This window comes from Cnephaeus nilssonii (assembly GCF_951640355.1).
Source record: "Cnephaeus nilssonii genome assembly, chromosome: 5".
NCBI classification, from domain to species: Eukaryota; Metazoa; Chordata; class Mammalia; order Chiroptera; family Vespertilionidae; genus Cnephaeus; species Cnephaeus nilssonii.
Genome location: NC_137076.1, coordinates 86149625 through 86167999, shown reverse-complemented (window position 1 = coordinate 86167999; position 18375 = coordinate 86149625). Strand labels below are relative to the sequence as shown.

Here is an 18375-nt window from a genome sequence, read left to right as displayed (position 1 = left end):
TCCTAACAAAACCATTTATAGAAATATTTAAAACCTTAAATGAAAATTTGTAATTCCTGGTTTCTGTTCCAAGAGATAATAAAAAACAAAACAAAAACAGGATAAAATTATGTTCTGCATATGTAAATTGCTTATACTTGAAAGCATATTGCTTATATTTCTGAATACTTAGGTACTATTAATATAGCACAGAGTTTAATATGGGATAAAATAACATTATGATTAAGTCAGTGGTGAATTATACCTTCTATAATTTGGGAGAACAGCATTAATATTTTGTGGGGTTAAGGTGTTCTTGATTCTTTCCAATGAAAATTTCACTTGGCTCCATTCATTTACCTCAACAAACATTTTTATTTTTACGTACCTACTGTAAGGCACGATCCATATTTCTCTTGAGGGCTTCTTTTTCCTTATCTGTAATATTTATGATGATGTGGGTTAAATCGCATATTATACATATCAAAGATAAGTTTTTAACAAATTGCTTGAACTATATATATATATATATATATATATATATATATATAATATATATATATATATTATATATATATATATATATATATATATATATATATATATATATATATATATATATTTGTTCCTGGCTTAAATTTATCACCCTGAAAATATTAGCTCTTGTTATTTCTAAGCACACATATGACTCCTTTCATCTACTAGTAAGTGAGTTTTTTGATGGTACCCACATCCTTCCAGTGTCCCATGCACAAAGGTTGGGTGTCATTTTCAAACTTTTCTTCTCTCTTTCCTATTTCCCAACAATCAGCACATTATGTGGATTCTTCACACATCACAGACCAGCTGGAGAGAAGAGTTGGGGTTTAAGTCCATAAGAAGCTTCAGACTAAACCACATTTGACTCTGCCATTTACCTGGCTCTGTGTCTTTGAGTAAAAGAATTGACCTCCTATCAACTCAGTTCTCTCGTGTATAAATAGGGAATACTACCTGCATATATCTCATAGTTTTAAATGGAAGGATGGACATAAATTGCTGCCTTATGCAGTGCTCAGCACATATTAAGTGCTCAGTAACAAGATGATGTTGAGTGATGATGAAGAAGATGATGATGGTGAGATGAATAAGAGTTCCTTTAGCCTAGAAAAGAAAAAGTCCTTCTACTCTACATCGTAATCCAAACTTCATGTATTTACATATGAACATTGACAATGGATGCCTATCTGGACCTCTAACCTCTAGTTCTTTCTGTTTCATTCCACCCTACGCATATCTTCAAGATTAATATTTATTTTTAAAATTGTATTATGCCTCTTCTCTTAAAAATGCTTATCATACTCACAGTAATTATCAAATAAGATGTAAATTCATCATCGAGATACTCAAGACATGCATAGTTTATCCTTACCTTATTTTTCTGTACATCCATTGGTTTCCTACAGTGAACCTCCCACACTGGGCTTGTGATCAACAATTTATTCCTCACACGTACCTTCCACTTGTCCTACCTACATGCCTTTCCTTGATTCCTCCTGTTCATCTTTTATTGTCCTGGCCCTAAACACGAGGCCCCCTCTTTTTTTGTGAAGTAATTTGTTTATTCAGAGTCAGTTTTATGCCTGGCACTGTACTAGGCACTGAGAGTCAACAACGAGCCAGAGAGACACAGTCCTTGCCCTCATGCTACTCTTCCTCTGGTTGATGTGTATGTGTGTCTCCCCACCCCTTTGGCACATAGTATATGCAGCCTTGTTTGGTAGATATACACTGAGTAGCCAGATTATTATGATCTCTGAACGCATAATAATCTGGCCACTCAATGTATATATCCTATATAATAAAAGGCTAATATGCAAATTGTCCCCTCAACCAGGAGTTTGACCAGCAGGCAGGCCGGCCATCCCCTTGGCCAGGCTGGCCAGACTCCACCCTTGCACGAATTCATGCACCGGGCCTCTAATATATATATACTGAGTGGCCAGATTATTATGCGTTCAGAGATCATAATAATCTGGCCACTCAGTGTATACTGCATCATCTTCCACTATAACATAAAACCTTGCACATAATTATGGTTCAAGAGATAGCTGATCCAGTTTTTGAAATGATTTTCCTATAGTTTAGGGTTCACATTGGGATTAGGTTGACTAACAGAAGTTAGTCTTGCTTCAAAGATCCCATCAACTGGGGGTGGTGGGTGGTGGTGGTGGTTAAACATTGGCCTCTGGGACAAAACTCAAAACAGAATTGTAAATGTTAAAAAATGGAATAATCTATATTGTCCTATAATTTATTATATTGCATCATATTATAACATAGGGAAATATTGATAGCCAGTTTCTTTTTAGTAGCATGTAGAAAATTAAATGCATTTCTTTGTAATAGAACCATATTGTGTATCTAAAAGTTGTTTTATTCAAACTTTATGTACTTTTACTTAAATAATATTGATCAGAGTAAATCTTAATACAGAAAGTGTTCTGCCTTTTAAAAATAGCAGGTACATAAAAAATAGCAGGTACATGTTATGCATGTCCTATTTATAGAAATTTCTGCTCATGTTTGACACTGCAAAGATGCCTTTATAAAAGTTTTCCTTTTTTAATTCAACGTCGTTGAAAACAGTCACTAAAGAAACAACAGAATAGGTTATACATGCTTCACTTAACCTAAAATAGAAAATCTTGGTGTCACTTATAAATATAATTATCTGAAGATGACTCCTTCAAATGCTTTGGGTATTTATGTGTCGGTTTGCTTTCAATAACTGTACATACAGAGCAAATGCCTACTTGAGGCAAGGGCTCTGATTCGCTTTTCTTGCTCTGTCTGACCTTGAATACATAACTATTTTCCGCTGTGTTTGAGATTCCCCTTCCCCTATTTCCAATGAAGTTGGTACTCTCATTCTACAGCAGCTGTAAAATAATTTGAATCCAAAAAGAAAGGACAATGCAAATAAGAATATGTACCACCGTGAGATTTATTTTGCTAAAAGAGTACAATGCAAGATAACTTAGTGTGAAGGAGTGAAATTAAGCTTGGGAATATGAAGGATAGCAGCAAGGATTATGAAATCTCAACACATGGCTTAAATAAAAATTCATTTCACTTTATTGTTTGTTAAATTGTTACACCAAGCTTTAACTTTTGCCTGAAATCAAAACTGTCATTCAAGGGCTCCCTCAAAGTAAAGGGAACTTCCATAATAAACCTTATTAAAATGATCTGGACATTGTGAAGGCATTGTGAAAAAATTTTCTCAATCTCAGTATTTTCCTTGGATCAGGATCAATGTTCATTAAATTGAACTTCATGGTGGTCATTGTGATAGATACTCTGAGTACAAAGAGGAATCAACACAAGGTTTTACTCTTAACTGGCATTCAGTCATTCACCTAAAGAATAATTATAATATAAATGAACATAGCCACAGCCTCCTAACTGTACTTTCTACATCTGTGTTTATCCCTTTAGTCCATTCCATTCTCTGTTGCCACAGGACTATTACTAAAACCAAAATGTGATCTAGTCACTCCCCTCTCCTACACACTTCTATGGGGATGAACATAGTGTATACTGGTCTCTACCAGCTGCTCCCTGTCTGCCTCTGCTAGCTCTTCTCTTACCACTTTTTCATTTCCTCACCAAACTCTTGTCTGTATTTTTCTCCAGAGCATCCTTCATATTCTCTTTGGCTTCTAGACTTTCACACTCAATATTCTGTTGACCTAGAACGTTCCTTGGTCCCCCTCCAACCCTTTGCCGGCTGATTCCTCCTAATCTTACAGAGCTTTGAGATATATACTAGTATATTACTGTTCCTAAGGTGTCTTTCCTAACCCACCAAGACCCTTAGGATTCTTACAGCCTATGATATGTCCAATTACCACACTATATCAAATTGCTGATTCTTCCTCTGGGAAGGACAGGGACCCTGTCTCTTGTTTCACACAGACATCCTCTGCCCTCCAGATGTTTCATCAATATCTGTGAATTGATAAATTAATGCATTTAAAAATGAATAATGAATATTGTAAGAAGTGCCTTCAGATTGAAAATGGAAACCAAAGTGAGGGAATAACTTATTTTAGCATCAGGGTATGGTGAAGAGGTATAAAGGAAAATTATATGAGATGACATTGGATATGGTCCTTAAAAAATGAATAGGACAGAGTTAGGGAGTTGAGGGAGAGAAATGGAAGCTAAACAATAAAATGTGTGATCAAAGTCAAGGGTTTCCAGAATAGATCAATTCTGGGTGAAACCAACCTGCTTTGGGTCTCAACTTAGACATCTCCAAGCCTTCCTGACAACCCCCCTTAAAGAAGTTAGATGTTTCTTGTATGTGTGCCGAGAGCTCTCTCTTACTGCAGACTGTATGAGATATAATGTGAAGTTTTAATCCTGAGATCTAAAAACAAATCCATCAAGAATAATAGCATTATTTCATATGAAAAAATATAACGTGTTGACTTTAAATAATTTATAATGGTTGCTATTATTACTAAGTGATAAAGAGGGTATTCAACAGAATAAAAGAGAGACAAACAAACATAAAAGGACATACGAGCCTGATAAATACAATCCTGAAGATGCATAATTACTACCATGCTGAATGTCAGCCTTTCAGATTCATTTTCTTCTAACAGATATGTAAGGGGTTCAAAGCCCTTAGACTCCATAGCCACACCACCACATTATTTTTATATAGGGAAATTAGAACTCCATGGTTGGACTGGCTTACACAGGAGCCCCCTCCTCTATATTAAATTGCTTTGTCAAGTTAATAAATGCACAGTGAGGCATTTTTCCTGCACAAAGAAGCGTTTAAGAAGTGACAACATGGTCCACAGGTTACCAGGACTAAAGTAAGTTTAATTCATTCCATTTAAACAATAACACCTTCTGAGTCTAAAGCATCATCTTTGGAAATGAAGGGGGGAAGGGCTTAAATGAACAGACTCTGGTAGAGTGCACATATCCAAATATTAATTGTGGAGAAGTGTTTGTAGCCTTTAGCTTCATACATATGAACTCCACCTATTTTATATTACAGTTGCTTTTCAAATCATATCTCAGAGGCAACAACCTTATTGGAAACACTAAGGTTAATAATGGCTTTATTCAGCTTATAGCTTAGGGCAGAACCAGCTACAAAGCCAAGACTCCTGGGTAACTGATTGTGTCAGTGCTGGTCCCATTTCCCCCAAAGCATAAGCATGAATTCCTTTAGTCTTTCCAGGGATCTCTGAGCTTTTCTTGGCCTGTCTTTTTATTAACACTAATGGGTAATAAATATTTTTCCTCCTTTAAAATCTAAGATGGCTTTTAGTAAATAATTGGGCCATAGAAAAATAACAACCATGATATTGTTAATGATAATTTACCAATCATTGGACACACTTTGACTTATTTATTCCTCATGAGGGCACAATGAGATAAACATATTCCTTTCCACATTTTATAGTAAAAAAACACAAGCTTAGAGATTTTAATTTCTCAAGAATATACAGCTAGGAAGTTTAATTCAAAGCCAGTCTTTCCGATTTCAGATTCCATTCTCTTAACGACTACATCCCACCATTGTATAGACCCCCAGCTGGCATTTTCATGCTTTGCCATCTCATTACACTACCGCCAACCAGAGCTGAATCCTGCCCTTCCTTCAAGAGAGTTGTAGTCAAGAAGCTTAGAGGCTGACGTATTTGAGTTGCAGCTCTGCCGCTTCATAGCTGTGTAAGTTTTTTCAACTTAGCTAACCTCTCTGATCTTCAATTTCCCTGTCTGAAAGAAGAGTAAATATCCGAAAGGGTTCATTGGAGTCGTTCAATAGGTTAGCCTTCCTAAAGTTTAGTGTACTTTGCATTGTTCCTGCACTGAGTAAGAACCCAGCCAGGTGGGCAGCATCTTCAGGCTCAGCTCACATGTCACCTTCTCCATCAAGTCTTCCTCTTTGTCCGTGCACTCTCAGCTACAGCATTTACCAATGAGCTCCGTCTCTGCTTTCCAGGATGCTTTCTCTTTTTATAGGCTGGAAGCCTAGGACTGGGAGGGTTTGATGGGGAATAAGGAATGACTGCTAATAGATATAGGCTTTCTTTCTGAGGTGATGGAAAGTTATAAAATTGATTGCGGTGATAGTTGTACAACCTTGTGAATATCCTAAAAACCACTGAATTATGAACTTTGAAAGTGTGACATAATTGTGATATAAGTGAAAGCTGTCCAAAGATTAAAAAAAAATTAAAAAAGGCAGCCCAAGGTGACGGCGCATTGTAGTGAAATGACATATGAGAATCATAAGGTTGCTGGGCACCCATCAACACTGGAAGAGACTTTGGAAAGCTCCCCTCCACCCGAGGGGTGTGTAGGACCACACTCACAAGCAGCTGCTCACTTTGCGATATCCATAAGTCGATGCTACCAGTAACTGTCTGGGATGCTTTTTTCTCTCCTGAACATGTTTTCATTTTTAAAACCAATTTCTTTTCCTCAGCCCTTATGGGACTAATTTAACACTAATTCACAGACCAAGAAATACATGAAGTCAGGACATACTATTATATTCTTTAAAAAAGAATTATACATTAAAATGTAAAGTTGTCTTGTACATATTTTGCTGCAAGAAATACCAGAGAGCTGGTACTTATTTAGACTGGAACAGGACCCTGGTTAAAACCAGTAATAATGTGTAAAAGTAGGACATGATTCCATCAAAATCTCCATGTGGTAGAGTTGCCACCTCCGGTTCATCCCTGTGGCCATGGTCCGGTTCAGGGCTGCGTTACTTCTTGCCTGGACCATTACTGATGTCCTGTCTCCATACGCTCTCTCTACTACCTTCACTTCCACCACATTGCCAGAGTTCTCTTCTAAAATGCAAATATGAGGTAGTGCAGCCCAGAGGATAATAGCTTGGGTCCCAGCCTCTCTCAGGCTGCCTGGATTTGAATCTGGGCCTCACCACATAGCAACTCAGTCATCTTAGGCAACTTACTTAATCTTCCTGTGAATCATTTCCCCACATTTTTTAGTGAGCATCAAATGAAAGCAGTATGTTAAGTGCTTAGTCTAATGGCAGGTTCATAGCACTCAGTCACCATAAGCTTTTATTGTTACACTTGTATTCAAATGCTGCGATGTTTCTTCATGTCTACATAATAAAATTCAGTTATCATCAATTAAGTCTAATGATGGATCATACAGGAACCTGTGCAGTCTAACCTCTGGCTGTCTTCTCCCAGTTCACAACTTTCTCTAAATAGGCAAATTTGTGACTCCAAGTTTTTCTCAAGCTCTGTCCTCCGCCATCCCTCTTCTGTCTCAAACAGAAGAGCTCATTTTTGATTCAGGAACACTAACTATAAGGCTATAAAGTGACTGATGTTTTTCCCTGTGTGGGGTTTGAGAGAAGTTGACCAAAGTACGTCATATTTTATAGGTAAAACAAACTGGACTTCCTGGTGGCCCGGATAAATGAGGGAGAAAAGGAGAAATGATTATTTCTAAGCTTAAATCTGGAATGCCTGGGCCTGGGGTGGTGCCATTTGTTGATACTGGAAAACCTGGAGAGGATAAGGTTCTGAGGGGTAATTAATAAAGACATCTATATTAGTTACGTTAGGTTTGAAATGCAGTCAGATATTCAAGTAGATTTGGTAAGTAAGCAGTTGAATATGTGAGCCTGCGGTTTGGGGAATGGTCAGGACTATGGATATAAACCTGAGAGTCATGACTTTATAGGGGACAGTGGAGATAACTTTGAGGAAGCTCTGGAGACCAGTAGCATCTAGAGACCAACTAGAGGACGAGAAACCTGTTGAACATGGACATGTGGGTTTCCTCACTCGGTACCTGCTTGAAGTTAAGTGCTATCTTATTTATCTTTGTGTCAAGTGGGGTTTGTCGTACAAATTTGCAATAATGCTTGTTGAATTCATTTTAATTCTAAAAGCAAAGAATGATGCCTCTTAGAAGTCTCCCAGGCATGCACTTTAATGATTTGGCAACACTTGCAAAACAAGCACAAAGGACAACTCCAGCATCTAATTTAGGGTGGGATAGTGGTGGACAGTTCCATGCCTACTGGAGACAGGCTTATTCTCTCTATCCCTTATCTCTTCCCTCTCCCCTTTCCCTGGGGACACATCCAAAAGGCAAGGCCCTAGTGTGCAGGGGGTGGGTGGCAGGAAGCCCAGGATACCAGCATGGTCCTCAAGGCTGAATACCAGGGGTCTTGAGAGAGAAGCAGCTGCCGAACATATGTGTGATCAGTAGGAATTCCCCTTAGTCCTGGACTGAAGCACATCTATGTACGTAATACTCAATTTTCTGGGAAACTTTCTCTAGTACCCTGTCATGTTTTTCCATTGACTTTGATAGGTTAGTATTGATATTTTTCTAACCTCCTTTGTTCCTGTGAAACATTTAAGCATGTGTAAATCAAGACCATCCCTCTTTATTTCTCTCCTCTTGCTACTGTTCTGATTAAGCCTTCATCATTCTCCACCTTAGCAAGTTTAATAGGCAGCTCCCTCCCTCCATTCTCTGCCCACTCTGCCACTAGAATAACCACACCAAAGCACTGCTCTGTTATGCCATCCACCTGCCCAGAACTTCAACAGAGTCCCCATTGCTTATTGGGGAAAAAAAATGATTCCAAAATTCTAAGGTTGGCATCCCAGGTCTCCCGCAATCTGTCATTTCCAGGCAACCTTTTCAACATTAGTGCCCATAAATCATATCTTAGGTTGTAATTAATCAAGCCCCCATTTGAACCACAAAATAGTTACTGTGCTTTCTATTTGCTGTAGCTCAGCACCTGCCATTTCTTTCACCCAGGATGCTTCACCTGTTTCTCCATCTGTTAACATACTACTCACTCCTGAAGTTCCAGGCCAGTGCAGCCTTCTTCAGGGAGCCTTCCTTATCCCATTCCAAGGAGAAACCTTATCTATACTCTGAGACAACTGGTTTATTTTTTAAAGGCAGTTATCAAATAGATGATGATGATGATGATGATGATGATGATATAGATGGATAGATAAATAGATACTATAGAGGTTTTGTTGAGGTGTGTGTGTGTGTGTTGTTGTATTTTTGGCCTTGAGACTCTTATTTCAATTTCAACATGTTGTGCCTAGCATAGCAGATAGAAGGAACTCTAACAATATTGACTGAATGAATGTGATTGACCCAATTAACCCAGTATAATTAAGCCTCACTTCTCACAGTTTATTTATTTATTGTATAATTCTAGGTCTTTATAGAGACATCTTAAAGTTGGGGCTCTTTATGGGGTGATCATGGGGTATTCACATAGGTGACTTCCTTTTACAAACACTAATTAAATACCTGGTATGTACCAGGACTTATGATGGATACTGAGAAGCAAGTAGTAAGTAAGAACAACACATTTCTGTCCTCACCAAGTTTACAGTTTCATGGTGGTGACCACAATTAAACAAGAAGGGCATGTAATAAACCTAGGGGGTGTTTCCAGGAGGAACTGATGTGGAAGCTGAGACCTGAGAGTCCTAAACGCCAGTCAACCTACACTGTGTGTGTGGCAGGGTGTGCGGATGAGGACATAAGGGAGGACCACGTGAGGAGGCTGGGCAGAGGATGGAGAAGAGAAAATAGAATAGGAAAAGTCCTATGGGAAGGGAGCAAGAATGAGCAAATGAAAAGACATTCCTTATGGTTAGAATATAAGTGAGTAAAATGGAGGTGGTGAGGCGAGGAGAATGGCAGAGTTAGACCTAAAGAGCACTCTGAGACGGGAAAGATAGAGTCACGGGTCTTTGAAGGATTTTAAGCAGAGCACTGGCATGATCAGGCTGGCCCTTTGGAAAGATCGCTGGAAATTCATGTGCAGAGTGAATGGGAGATCGTGGAGACAAGAACCCTCACGAGGAGACTCAGAGAGGCAGCTCAGGCTGAGAGTGACGGTCAGGCACCCGCCCCGGTCTCTGCCACAGCAGTAACGGCTGTCTCTTCCCAGGGCGTCCAGGGCAGCGGCTAAGGAGACCTTACCAAGGACCACCACGCAGTAGATGCTGAAACATCGCACTCCGGGATAAGAAACAGGAACATGGCAGCACCCGTGTGAGAGGAATTACAAACCAACAGACTCCATTTAGAAAGGAACAATGTCCAAGAAAGGGCGAAATAAGGGCGAGAAGCCCGAGGCGCTCATCGTCGCCCTTCAAGCTGCCAATGAAGACCTCAGGACCAAGCTCACAGACATCCAGATAGAGCTGCACCAAGAGAAGTCCAAGGTGAGTGAGGTCCTGAGGTCACAGCCTGCGGAGTGGCTCTGGCCCAGCTCTGCCTACTGGCCCCCCTCAGTGGGCTCCTTTCGGCCAATTGCCTTTCTGTACACATGGAGGGTTTCTTGTGTGTGACAGAAGGGGATTGAGCAAGGGATACACAGAAGGTGACAGTAACATGGTCATGAGACCGATCTCTGCCTGGTTCAGGAAACCAGACAATAAACACTGAGACAATGACCCCAACCACCCCTACCTCCCCTCGACACTTAATAGTTGTTGACTTGGGCAAGTCCTACTCTTGCCCTCTATAGGGTATTCCCCCTGTGGTATTTAGAGCAATCTTTCTAAAATATACCACATCTTATAACTCAGAACCCTTCAGTGGCTCCCTCTGCCTCTCAGAATCAAAGTTTTTCCTACCAACTACAGGATATTTCCTGTAGCTCTCTCTGACTCAGTTCCCACATCCCTCCCCTTGGTTCACTCTGCTCCAACCTCTTGGAAGAATCAAGAGAGATACCGATCACATTCAGGGCCTTTGTTCTTGTTCATCTCCCCCGGTCAGCGCCAGGCTCCATCCTCACCTCCCTCAGGTGTCAGCTGCATCTGACCACAGTCTCTAACACAGGACATGCCCAGTTACTCCCCAGAGTCTGGCTATTCTTGATTCATTTCACAGAAAGTTATATATTTACTTATTGCTTAAATAAATGCCCAGTTTCTCCCCCATAGCCGGGCTATTCTTGACTTGTTTCATACAAAATTATATATTTATTTATGTTCTTGTTTCATGCTTATCTTTCCTGAGTCAAGTGTGATCTCTACAAAATCAAAGACTTAATTTACCTTTGTATCCCTAGAGCCCAAATAAATGTCCAGAATGGAAAAGCTCAACATCTGTTTTTTTAATGAGTTGAGGAATGAATGAAGGGTGATTTGAGCTGTGATGAGGTTTAAGTTAGACAAGTACATAAAGTGATTATGAGGGTTAAATGGGAAAGTTAATGTCTAGTGCTCAGAGAGCTGCCAGGCACATAGTAAACTCTCAAAAAGTGGTTAATAGTAATATTGTCTCTAATATGGTCTACACTGAATCGGTTACTAACTGGACTTAGGAATGTCTCTTTACTTCTCTGAATCCCATAAATGGATTTGCTAACACTTATCTCACCAGAGCTGTGTGGATATCACAGGGTCATGGGTAGGAGAGCATTTTATTTTCAACATGCATTGAGGCATGTCTGCTCCCTGCGAACTGGGCACAACCATGTCCGCACTACGTTACCTTCTCTAGATAATTCTTTGCTTAGCAGAAAATGTTCTTGATCAAACTGTAGATCACAAACCAACAAATACCCTCATTCTGTTTTCTCTCTCTTCTTCCTTGACATTACTATGAAATTTTAATTATTTTCCTCCAAACCTATTTCTCCTGGTGCCAGCCATAATAAATATTAGGTCGCCCAAAGCCCTTTGCCTCCTATCTCGGCAAAACCTTAACCTTGGATAAACAAACTCCAGTGTAAAGTTTGTGAAGGAAATATTTTAGTTCCCATGAAGGTACAAAGAACATGATGTTGTTGTTTTTTTAAAAAAAACTGTTTGCGAGTCAGAAGACCAAGGCATTTTCTTTATCTCTCCTCCGGGACAAATTTAAGTGTCTCAGTGTCTCCATCTGTAATTCAGATGACTGCATCAATTTCTCCATATCTTTGTCTCTCAAGCTTCACTGTGCCTTAGAATAACCTCGGGGAACTTAATAAAAATTGAAGTCCCTGGGCCCACATTCGCAGGACTCTGATGAAATAGGTGGAGTGAGGACCACGATTTCCAATTGTAACAAACAGTGCAGGCAATCCCCACGCAGGCCGTTCTCCGCCTTCCTGTTGACAAACACTCCACTCTGCTGTTCCTCCTCTGACAGTCTGAGAACATCCCATTGGCTTTAACTTTCCCTGGGGCAACGTCACATTTCAAGAGAGCAGACTCCTTTAATTGTAATCAGGACAGGATGACAGAAAGACATTCACAGGAGGAGGCGCGTTGGCCTGGAGACTGGTAACCGTAGACAGCCACTGACTTACAGAGAACAAACTCAGGAGATTTCAGAGAAGCAGAGGCCCTGGGGGCCCCCGCTGCTGCCAATTTTCTACACATTCAAGTCTTTTAAAAGGGGTAACCTGAGCCTGGACAGGGCTGCCTGTTTATCCAGGACCTGGCACTGGTGTCTAAATCGAGAAGGTCAGCGTAATCTCCCCTTGCTCTCTGACAAGACTGGAAGCCAGCCTCCTGAATAAAGGCACTGCCTTATCCTCCCCTCTGCAGGCTGCCTCCCCGTCTCCCGCTCCTTGGCAGTTAATTACAGTCCCAGCACTGGGGCTAACGCAAAGCCTCCCCGCCTGTCAGCAGCCTTCCCCGAAGAACAAAGGGAATTTCGGGGGCAAACAAGTCATAAAGCAGTTTTATTAAAATAAATAGGCTTGTGTTTCCAAGGCCCAGGTGTGAAGAGAGAGCATATGAACAGCGTGGAGATGGGAACGCTCACTCTCTGTTTGGTTCCGAGGCTATGATGATAAAATGGCAGTTTGGCTCCTGGGGAATAGACTAGAGAGTGGAAACCTTTGGGGCGATGGGGCATGACTTGTATTTCCGGAAAGACGGGTCATTCCATTGACATTTACAGAACACAGTGTGTAGAGAGCAGAGTCATAAATGCTTAGGGCTGATAAGAGAAATAGCTATACTTTACTGAATGTTCACTGTCTGTCACACACTGTAATAAACGCATTTTCTCCTGACATAACCCCAGCCCTTTCACTCGGCACCTGAGTGGCCCTGAGCAGACTATGAAATCCCTCGGTGTTTTCCTTTCCTCATCTATCAGATGGGATCATAGTGGTGTCTATTTCATAAGGATGTATCTCCATGTGTTAGTTTTTGAGCAGTTAGTTTGTGTCAAGCATGTGAGGTGTTTTAATTCATCATCTCGGTGATTTTTAATTTTTTTCATTTCATGGCACATGCATACTCATCCCTAAAATTCTGTGCCACACCACAAAATCTATTTTTTGCTGATCTTACAAAAATAGAAATAATTTTGATCGATTTACAAAAAATAATAATAATAGTAATTACATGTGCATGTCTGACTCTGCTCTCTATGCAATGTGTTCTGTAAATGTCAATGGGATGAAGGCACAGTGGGGAGAGCAACAGGCCTGGGGTGCAGGGTCAGGGGGGTGTCAGCTGCAAACAGGAGTTTCCACTGTTGGAATAGCCCTTCAGACTGCAAAGCATTTGCATCCTCAAGGGGAGCCTGGCCAAAGGGCTGCAATGACTATTCTGATTTCACTGAGGAAGAAACCCTTTAACTCGTTTGTTCCCAGTAACATGTGAGTGCAGGGGCCTAAATGGGAACCCAGGCTTCCCTCAGGCGTGATTCGGTGCTCTGTGGCTGCTGGTGCACTCTCAGAAAATCTGCAGCCTTCTCTGTCCTCCGGGGACTGCTTTAGAGCCTCCAGGTTCAGGGCCCAAATTTGGGGTGCCGTATTTCTTGCTTTTTCTATCTTTAGTTTTGTTTTCAGGAAGCCTACGTGGCTAAAATCAGGACATGAACAAATAGAACCCCCTGTGCTTCCCAGGTTGTATAAAATCTCCCTGAGAAGCACCTGCTGCCGCTTTTCCCTTCTTGGCGTCTGCTGTTTGAGATTTACTTAGCGCCCAGGAAAATCCCCTCCAGCCTACTGTGAGTTTAGACCTCCAGCAACATCTGATGCAGATCATGCGAACCAAAGCCTTTGTTAGCTTGTCTTGCCTTGATAACCTCTCAACCCTCCTTGCCTTTGACGGGACTGTCCAATTTTTAATCCTTGATGTCTAAGGTCACATGAGAGCTCACATCACTGCCACCTTGATCTTGGCAGAATTTACACTGGCATTTGGCAAAGGCCAGACTAGAATTGGGACAGAAGAGGAAAATATGTGTGTGGCTGTGTGAGGTCGTCAGAAACTCCCAGCCTTTCCAAAGTATGTTGATACCTTATCTAAATCATTCCTCAGAACTATATGAGAACGATAGCACCAATCCCGGTTTACAAACAAGAACACTGAGGCTGAGCGATGAGGCAGCTTGACCAAGGTTTCAGAGCAAACCGGGGATCTGGCCTCTGACCTAGACCTGACCCCTGACCCACACTGGGCTGTCATCAACCCTCTTTACATGCACTTATGTGGATGGAGACTGTTTCTCACTTTTCTCACCTGAAATTCACACGAAACAGACACGACCTACATCACAGAGCTGCCCAGGAGGTTAAATGTACTGAATTGCGTAAAGCCTTTTCAAAGGTGCCTGACTAAATGCTATTATGTAATCCAGCTGAAATTGTTCTCCATAAAACATTTCCACTAATCAAAAGTGATTCTTTTTCCACTAAGTAAATTTTTTTCATTTCAAAGCATTATTATCTTATACTTTTTCATTGTTACATAGGAATAATTCTTGATCTTTCTGTATACTCATTCTTACAACTTACATCAAGATATTAACATCTACGTCCACCTCTGAACTAGGAGGTCACAGTTCAATTCCAGGGCAGGGCACATGCCTGGGTTGCAGACTCGATCCCCAGTAGGAGGTGTGCAATATGGGCTGCAAAATTTTTCAGAAAATGATTTTTTTATTTAATTTTTTTTTTAGTGATTTCAGAGAGGAAGGGAGAGGGAGAGAGAGAAATATCAATGAGAGAGAATCATTGATTGGCTGCCTCCTGCACGCCCCCTACTGGGGATCGAGCCCACAACCCAGGCATGTGCCCTTGACCAGAATCAGACCCGGACCCTTCAGTCTGCAGGCCGATGCTCTATCCACTGAGCCAAACCAACTAGGGCTCAGAAAACGATTTTACTACAAAATTTTATTAGCTCTTTTTATCTAAATGTCAGTCACATCTTTGTATTTCGTTCATAGTGAAACACTTCTCTCAAGCTTTAAAAAAGTCATACCTAGAAATCCTGCAAAAAACTCCAGTTTCCATGACAACCAAAATAAGTTAACATAAAAATACCAAATATAATTCAATGCCTTTGAATTTTGTTTTGATTCTGTGGATTCATTTAAGTGACCAATAAGAAGACCAGTGTTTTGCCCTAGCTGGTTTGGCTCAGCGGATAGAGCATCGGCCTGTGGACCAAAGGGTCCCAGGTTCAGTTCTGGTCAAGGGCACGTACCTTGGTTGCAAGCTCCTCCCTGGCCCAGGCCCTGGTCAGGGCTCCTGCAGGAGGCGATCAATCGATGTGTTTCTCTCACATTGATGTTTCTCTCTCTGTCTTTCCTTCTCTCTCCCACTTACCCTAAAAATCAATGAAAAAATATCCTCAGGTGAAGAGTAACCAAAAAAAAAAAAGGCCAGTGTTTGTATTTGTTTTTGTTTTCAAGCTAGAATACACAGAGGTGGGCAAAAGTAGGTTAAATTACCAGCCTAAATGATAAATCATAAGTAAGGATTTAAAATAACAACAATAATACTAAGATAAATAATACAATAATAAATAAATAATAATACAAGAATAAACTGTGTTTCTCCTACTCACAACTGTAAACCTACTTTTGCCAACCCTGTATTTTTCATGTACCTGTAATTTCATGTTTTTATTATTCATCTCTACAGTCTATACATGAAAGATTGGTGTTTATAATTAGAGAGAAATGAATTGCAATGTGATACAATCTAAGGTATCTATAGAGAATTTGACTTAAGTAATTTTAGATTATAAGTATCTCCTCTTATATCCAATAATAATACCTTACATTTCATAGTACTTTATAGATCAAGCCACTTTCCTATGTCTTATCTAATTTAACCCTAAAAATAACCATTCCATAGGTATTCTTAAGTATAGTAAAAGATCCTCAGGAGGATAAAACAACTTTCTTAAGAGACAGCAGATGGTGGAATTGAAATGCAAACCCAGAATTCCTTACTCTTTGTCCATTTTACTATAGTTTTTCATTATTCTAGGAAGAATTGCTAAAATTTCCTTTAGTAACGTGTTACCAGCCCTTGTGATCATGATGTTATTTCAAATGCCTAATGTAAAAACATCCTGCTGAAATGGAAAATAACTAGTTTCCTATTATTTGAGCTAAACTTAACATTCTCAAGGGCCTAGATGGAAATCAGTGAAAAACGAGGACCCCTTTTCAAAGAAATTCCTTTTCCATGTAAAAGAAGAATTAACAAACTTTTTCTGTAAAGGCCAAATAGTAAATGCCTTAGGTTTTGTGGGTAATCTCTAAGACTGCTCAACTCTACTATAGCCTGAAAGCAGCCACAGGCAACTTGTAAATGAATAGGCATGGCTATGTTCCAATAAAACTTTATTCACAAAAACAGGGGGCAGGAGAGATTTGGCCCATTTGGCTATAGTTTGCCTACTTGTGAGCTAGAAGATATCCATTTCAGTTCATTCTTAAAAAATGGGGAGGAAAATTTAGGTTGTCCTTACTGGAGGACTGAGAGAAACGTCAGAGGGCAAGTAGGAATTCTTATCCATTAGGGCTGTTTTTGTTTTGTTCTTGTTTTATATAGGGAAGGGATGGGTAAGGGGTTACTCTGGGTAACCCTAGAAGCCTGTTTCTCTAAACTATATACAGGGTATATTATTCTTGCTTCTGATTAGATGGCTAGCCAAGGAAACATATTGGTATACATTCTTTATTCCCACACATTCGTTTTGGCTTCTTCTTATGTGTTGCCTGGCAGCTGCTGTGTAGACAAAGATGAACAAGGCTCATTGGCAGCCTTCTAGGAGTTTCCAGTCTGGGTAGGGAAGGAGAGAATGTGGTGAGGACAGACAAGTGTACAAAAATGCACAGCATAAGTAAACATTTGGACAGGACAAGTAAGGAGGTATTAACAAAGTACATTGAGCCCTGGCTAGTGTGGCTCAGTTGGTTGAGCATTATCCCATGCACCAAAAGGTCACCCCTTTGATTCCTGGTCAGGGTACATGCCCTGGTTGCTCGATCCTCGGGGGCGTGCAGGGGGCAGCCTATTGATGTTTCTCTCTCATATCAATGTTTCTCTCTCTCTCCTCTCCCTTCCTCTCTCTCTCAAATCATTTTTTTTTTAAGTACACTGAGAAGACAAAGGCTGGAGAAATGAGCTTTGTCCTGGGTGATCACCGTAGCATGACCACAGAGGGGACATCTAGCTGAGCCATGTGAATGAGAGGATCCCCAAAGGAGGGAAAGGCAGTCAGGAAGAGGAAACTGGAGGCACATGGGTACAGAGAGGCAGGGCATGTGCTGAAAATAGCGTGCTCCTCCGTACCTGGAGACGAAGACACCAGAGCTGGAAGCCTAGCCAAATCTCCTGAGCCTGAAAGGCGAGGCTAAGTGTTAGGAGCTTATTCCACAGTGTAAAGGAGCCCTGGGTGATTTCTGAGCAGCCACGTAAGTCAGACCATAACTAGGCTTTACTCAGAGAGAATCCCCAGCAGTGTGGGGAAAGCTGGGCTCATTAAATGAACCTCCAGAGATCCTTAGAGCAGGGCTGTCTGAGAGAAATATAATGCAAGCCACAATGCCAGTCATATGTATGATTTTAAAATTTCTTATAACCAAAACTTTGAAAGTACAAAGAATTAGTTTTAATAATAGACTTAATTTAACCTATTTTGCTCCAAATATTAAAATTTTGATACGTAATCAATATAAAAATTGTTCATGAAATATTTTACCTCACACTGTTTTTAAAATCCAGTGTGTATTTTACACTTAGACCAAGTCTTACTGCAGACTTGCGATGTTCCAAGTGCTCAATGTGGCTAGTGGCCACCACACTGGACACTCCCGCTCTAGAGCATCTAAGAGGCATCCGGGAAGGGACCTAGGTCTAAGCTGGAGGTGAGATCTAAGGACAGTCATTTGAGGATGCCTGGCTGCTAATTTCGCCGAGTCTCCAAGTGCCCTGAGTTCTTTTAGAATAACCAACATGGGAATAATTGCTTTGCCTTTAAAATGTAATGTTCATATAACCCGTGGACACAGACAATGGGGTGGTGAGGGCCTGCGGAGAGAGGACGGGAGCAGGCTGGAAGAATATATACATAA

At 40.6% G+C, this 18375-nt stretch overlaps 1 protein-coding gene across 3 annotated transcripts in view; it reads left to right on the top strand.

Moving 5' to 3' along the window:
- Positions 1-18375, top strand: part of JAKMIP2 (janus kinase and microtubule interacting protein 2) — a 133586-nt gene that overhangs the window by 71130 nt on the left and 44081 nt on the right. For all 3 annotated transcript variants that reach the window (XM_079773101.1, XM_079773099.1, XM_079773100.1), the window contains exon 2: positions 9989-10265. In XM_079773101.1, the coding sequence (XP_079629227.1) occupies positions 10137-10265 (129 nt within the window). In that variant the 5' untranslated portion in view covers positions 9989-10136. The remainder of the gene's footprint in view (positions 1-9988; positions 10266-18375) is intronic.